This window comes from Festucalex cinctus, chromosome 4, assembly GCF_051991245.1.
Source record: "Festucalex cinctus isolate MCC-2025b chromosome 4, RoL_Fcin_1.0, whole genome shotgun sequence".
In the NCBI taxonomy this organism is placed as follows: domain Eukaryota; kingdom Metazoa; phylum Chordata; class Actinopteri; order Syngnathiformes; family Syngnathidae; genus Festucalex; species Festucalex cinctus.
Window position 1 is genome coordinate 4,214,742 of NC_135414.1, and position 6,315 is coordinate 4,221,056.

The 6,315-nt window shown below is 35.9% G+C and overlaps 1 protein-coding gene across 13 annotated transcripts in view; it reads left to right on the plus strand.

The window, feature by feature from the left end:
• The window catches only part of plekha7b (pleckstrin homology domain containing, family A member 7b), a 112,927-nt gene extending 108,194 nt beyond the window's left edge, over positions 1-4,733 (plus strand). For 11 of the 13 annotated variants that reach the window (XM_077518313.1, XM_077518324.1, XM_077518309.1 and 8 more), the window contains 2 exons: positions 2,915-3,073; positions 4,135-4,733. In XM_077518313.1, coding sequence (XP_077374439.1) covers positions 2,915-3,060 — 146 coding nt within the window. In that variant the 3' untranslated portion in view covers positions 3,061-3,073; positions 4,135-4,733. The remainder of the gene's footprint in view (positions 1-2,914; positions 3,074-4,134) is intronic. The other 2 variants (XM_077518314.1, XM_077518322.1) reach the window with 1 other exon arrangement.
• Positions 4,734-6,315: the final 1,582 nt, after the last annotated feature.

Here is a 6,315-nt window from a genome sequence, read left to right on the forward strand (position 1 = left end):
AGGCTTACAATATTTCAGTTGATATGTCATGAATCCAGAATGTATGGCATTTTTGCTTATTTAATTGCATTACAGAAAATAATGGACTTCATCACAATATTCTAATTTTCTGAAACAGTCCTGTAAATATAAATAAGAAGTGGAGTACAGACAAGTGAAAGTTCTACTCAAGTAAAGTGTAGATCTCTCATTTTACTGGAATATATTATGAGATGTTAAAATGCTGTATTTAATATAAGGTGTGCAAAATTAGCTTTTTTTTTTTTTTTTTAAGAAAATGGTCTCGACGGTTTGAAAATGATGAAGGCGGAGAAGAAGAGGGCGTAAGGTGTCGATTCGAGCAGGGCTCTTCATTGCTTAATAACTTGACATTATTCCGTGTCAGGAGCTCACATGGTGTCTAATTGCAGTCCGTGTGGAATGTTTGAAACGGGGGAGGACTCGCTGGATGAGGCCATTTTGTGTGCTGATCAATGACCCAGTCAAACCGCTGCATAGCATTAGCGCTTCTTTGAAGGCACGGCACCTCTCTGAAGCCGCATGAAAGACACATTTCATCTTTCTCCTGCTCTACAGCAGCCAGGCGGCGGGAGTTGCCGCTGCACATGCGCGCACACACCTGTCACACACGGCAGCACTCAAGCTGTCGAGCGGTTTGGAGGCTTCATCAGCACGCTGAGGCATAGTCAACAATTATAACATTATTTCCAGCGTGGAGCAATGTCAGAGAATATAACTGTGTGGTGGCATGTTGTCAGAGAGGGGAAAGAAACTAATAACGCCCTTTCACAGCCCTCAATTCAAATCAGTCTCATCTTCTTTTTCCATACTATTATGCATGACAGCGGTCCTCAACAGGGCTATATGCAACATAGTAACTGAAATATTAATATAGTCACATTTTATAAGGCAAAGAAACACATTTGGGAAGTCAAAATGTGGCTATATCCCGAACCATGTGATTCCTCTCAGCCAATCAGCAACATGAATACTTCCGGTGAACATGTTAATGCACAATAGAGTGGAGGAAAAGCATTTCTTTTCACTGGCATGATATTATCATAAATTATGGTCATGATTAGAACGTAAAAATCTAAAAGAAAAACTCAAGTTTTAATGATTTATTGTACAGTAGAAACAATTTTGAGTTAAGCATTAGATCATATATGGTAGACAGTCACAATTAAGCAGTACAACTAAGACAGTACAACTATTTTAATGTAATATGTCAGATTTTTTTTTGTTTGTTTCAAAATCAATTCTGATATGTATTCGTTCCTGTGTATGCACTTCGGTTTGGGCATTATCAAAACTAATTTCCTGTACCTCTGTAAGGGAACAAGAGGTCTAAAATGCACATCAGCAGACAGAAAAAAAAGTCTACACACCCCTGTTCAACTTCAAATGTCATTTCAAAACTTGTTCTATCATTAATATGACCTGTATCATGTACAATTCAAAATCTTTTAGATTTAGATAAATAAATTAACTGAAGTAATAGGGTTGCGCAAATGTGCACACCCCTGATCATCATTCCCTCCAGCTTGACTAGGCCCTAGTGAAGTTTGGTGGTGGCAGCATAATGGAACTTTTTCAGGAAAATAAATAAATAAATAAATAAATAAATAAATACATAAATAGGGCGGCACGGTGTCGAGTGGTTAGCACGTCCGCCTCCCAGTTCTGAGGACTCGGGTTCGAGTCCCGGCTCCTGCCTTCCTGGGTGGAGTTTGCATGTTCTCCCCGTACCTGCGTGGGTCTTCTCCGGGTACTCTGGTCTCCTCCCACATTCCAAAGACATGCATGGCAGCTTCTTTGGGCGCTCCGAATTGTCCCAAGGTGGGCTTTTGAGTGTGGATGGTTGTTCGTCTCTGTGTACCCTGCGATTGGCTGGCAACCGGTCCAGGGTGTCCCCCCCCTACTGCCCAGAGCCAGCTGAGATGGGCTCCAGCACCCCCCGCGACCCTTGTGAGGAATAAGCGGTAAAGAAAATGGATGGGTGGAATAAATAAATAAATAAATAAAAATAACGATGATTGAGTTGAACATGTTATAGGCCACAGTAATGGAAAAAAAGTTTTGAAATGATTTATTTTACTGTAGCTTTTATACCACAAAACCTGGCATTTTAGCAGTATAGACTTTTTTTTTTTTTTTTTTTAATTCCATTTGTACTATAATAACCCCGATTGTAAATTACATGAAAAACATAATTTCAAAATGTACACCTTTTTTAAAATGATGGTCACTTATATATATATATATATATATATATATATATATATTTCATTTATTGAACATATAAACAGATGAACAGCAGAGATAAGAAAAAAAAAACAACAATCAAAAGAGAAGAAAATCCCAATAAAATAATCATTCAATCAATCATAACTTACATGTTCAAAAGGGAGTAGGAAGAAGTTAGAAACTTATCTAGTCCTACCCCTTTTACTAAATATATTTAAACTTATTTCATTATTAATACAATTCTAATTTACTATTATAAAAATGAAATATATAAACCAAGTTATATATATACACAAGTGCACTTAAACATATTCACATTTGCCAAAAACATATACATAAATTTCCTAAACATATACCATAATACCTATCTAAATCATTTACACATACTCACATGTACAATTTTCATGTTCTGGTCTGACATAGGTAATTTTTTTTAACTTTACTTTTAAAAAAAATTTTAAACTCCAACAGTGAGTCACAACATTTCACCTGTACTCTTACATTAATAGTTTTGATCTATTTACATTGCTCTTGTTTGGTTGGTATATCATTTCTAAAAGTGGATGACACCTTGTTTTCACTACTACTGTAAATGCTGGTGTACAGTTGTATAGCCGCCCATATCATTCCTCCTTGTCTGTTTCCCTTCTATGTCTCTCGTCTTTAGTTCCATCACAGGCTAACAGCCCCGTCCCACCTCCTCCGCCTCCCCCTCCACCTCTTCCTCCTCCCCCTCCTCCTCTCCCTCCTGTATCTGTGGCGCCTTCCTCCTCCTCTCCTCTAAGCAACGGGATTCACTACACGTTTGTGTGATACAAGAAGAAAAGTAAGGCCGAACTGCATGTTTTCTTGCATGCAAACAGTGCACTGGATGTGGAAGTCTGCATGCGCTAACTGTACTGTACAGTATGTATCTGCTCCCAGGATAATCCACATTTGCAGTGATAATTGTGTGCAAATTGTGCTTTGGCTCAAACATTTGTTGAACGGCTGGCAAAAGCAGGTGTATGTAATTAACAGAAGAGTCGCTGAGCAATTTAACACCTCTCGTGTTCACTATTTGAAACAGCTGCGTTCCATTTAGCTCCTGCATTGGCGGGAAAACAATGGAATTACATACAGCATTGGTCGTGATTGACACATATGGAACAGTGCTATCTACAAGTTATTATTTCTAAATTGCAGTTCATCGTTTTCCTTCAGGCCATCGCGCCTTTTTTAAAATGGGTTTTATTCCCAATCGATTATCAGCTGCTGATTTATTCAGCCAATTTTACCTTTTTAAAATGGGTAAAAATAAGCCAATTTTTTTAATTAAACACATAAAAAATTTACAACAGAAGACACAAACAATGATACAACGGCGTATTATGGCCACGTACAAATATTTTTCTTTTTTAGGGGGCGGGGGCAATATGACGAGAAAAAAGTGGCAAATTTGCCACTTTATAAACTGGCAACTATGATATTGTTAATCTCTGCTAAAGCAATTAATATCTCCTTATTTGAAAACCCGACCGAAAAGTACATTTTAAGGAGTGCGTCCTCCGTAGACATTTTGCAAACTGTGAGTCGCATATGTCGTTTCCTTTCTGCCGACACAAACTGCCGCGTGGCGAGAAAAAAAAAGTGGAAAATTTGTCAGTTTATAAAGTAGCAAATTTGCCAGTTTATAAAGAGAAAAAAAGTGGCAAATTTGCCACGAGACAATGATGCAGAACTAACCATGTGGTAAACAGCCACACCTCTTAATGGCACACATCTGCACATGAATATGACTGGAATTTTATATAAATAAATAAATAAATAAATAAATAAATAAATAAATAAACAAACAACTTTTATCTTTCATTTCTATGGTTAATGTACTGTTTTTGTCTTTTTCAGCTCAAGCAATTTCTGGACACTGAGGTCCTCTATGACAAGGGCAACAAACTTCAGGATTCTTCAAGAGAAGAAGCTTTGAAATGATCCTGGATATATTTGCATAGATCACTAGATGGAATGTAGAACATATTTAACCTTCTCATACAGCACCAACAACCTCTGATTGGATTAGAAGTTTCAAATAGAAATCTGCGGCACTGAACTCTTGAAAAATATATTTTCTATATATGCTATTGCACTTTGAGCTGTACACTGTAAAAAGGACTGAAATATTTTGTAGTTGGCTATGAATTAACCTTTTTTGTTTACCCATGTACTATAATGTCAACATCAATAGGGACTGAATCTGTCATGATTGTAGATTTGTATCACAAAGAAATATTTTTATTTTTATTTATTTATTTATTTTTATTTTTTTTTGTGGGGGGGGGGGGGGTGATTTTCAAACAGTATCATGTACATATCTACCACATAACACTGTATTCTTCTCTTCGCTTTTATTTTTGCCTACATCCAGATGGAATAACATTTCACGTATTTTGAGTGGGACTGTGAAGGTCACACAAAAATGTGAATATTAAAGCTATTCACACAAACTTTATTACTGTATGTGTTTGCAGTTTGAATGGACAGAATGGAACATGGAATGACAAAGGTGTTCAGTCATGAGCGACTAATGTGTACAGTATGGCATGACATATATGTGTTGACATAATATCAAAGGTTAAGACCCGACTTGGAAATGAAAATTACTGACTTAGGGTTGGTGAGTGTCATCTGAGCTTCGTGATAAATTTTTTTTGAATTGTCAATGTAATTTATTATGAAACAAAACAACACTGCCTGGCAACACAGGCTATTTTTCTTATGAGATGTGATTACAATATATATATATATATATATATATATATATATATATAATATTTTCATTAATATTTAATATTATATTATATATATATATAATAATATATATAATATCTGTAAATTATTCACTACACTTGAATATACAAATAACACCTTTGCAGCTTTTTTTCCACAACAGCGCCCTCTACTGTCTCACTTGTCACATTCACAATCAAAAGTGATCTTAATTCTACAGTAATTTGAATGGAATGCTGGATTCATCATTTTGGAGGACATACTGTACTTTGTGATCCAACAGCTTCTCAGCCATTCAACATTAACACAGGCTTTGCCATTGTTTATTTATTTTATAAACACTAATTAGCATAGCTTTTGTAGCGTCTGACTGTCATCACAAGATAAATGCATGTCAATGTGGTTTGGCTTGAAAGTAAATTTAACAATTTTAGGGGAGGGTTGGAGAGGGGAAAAAACACACTTGTACTTTAAAAGCATGAACATTAATGATGGTCACTGAATACTACACTGAACAAAAATAAACGCAGCACTTTTGCTTTTGCTCCCATTTTTGGTGAGTTGGACTCAAAAATGTCAAATGTTTTTCTACATACACAGTAGGCCATTTCCCTCAGACATTATTCACAAATCTGCCCAAATCAGTTAAGGCACACCTGTGCAATAGTCATGCTTTCTCATCAGAATCTTGATAAGCCACACCTGTGAGGTGGGATGGATTAACTTGACAAAGGAGAAATGCTCACGCCCACAGATTTGTGAACAATATTTGAAGGAAACATTCTTTTGTGTTTTAGATCTTTCAGGGCTGTTCACAAAAAAAATGGGAGCAAAAACAAAAGTGCTGTGTTATATATTTTTGTTCAGTAGAAAATTATTTATTTAGCTAGTTAAATAAAACCAACCACTTCCAATTAATAGATTCTAACACTTAAATTAAATTAGCCTTTTTTGCTCATGCTTTCACTCGTCCAAAACAAACAAACAAACAAACAAACAAACAAACAAACAAAAACCATACAAAGTGTACCATCATTATGACCCCCACATATTTGCTTTCATTCTCCACATTGATAGTTCTGACCTGTTCACCTGCATGTTTTCATTTGGAGGGGGAACCAAACAACTCAAAGCCTTACTTCCATTCCTTGCATACATTTTCCATCCACACTAATATGTAGAAGTATAGAATGCACATATTTAAATCTATGTAAATTATAACTGCATATCATGATGAGTGTTTAAACAAAGTAACAGTGTACAAATATGTACAGTGGCACCTTAGCAGGGTCAGATGAGTCA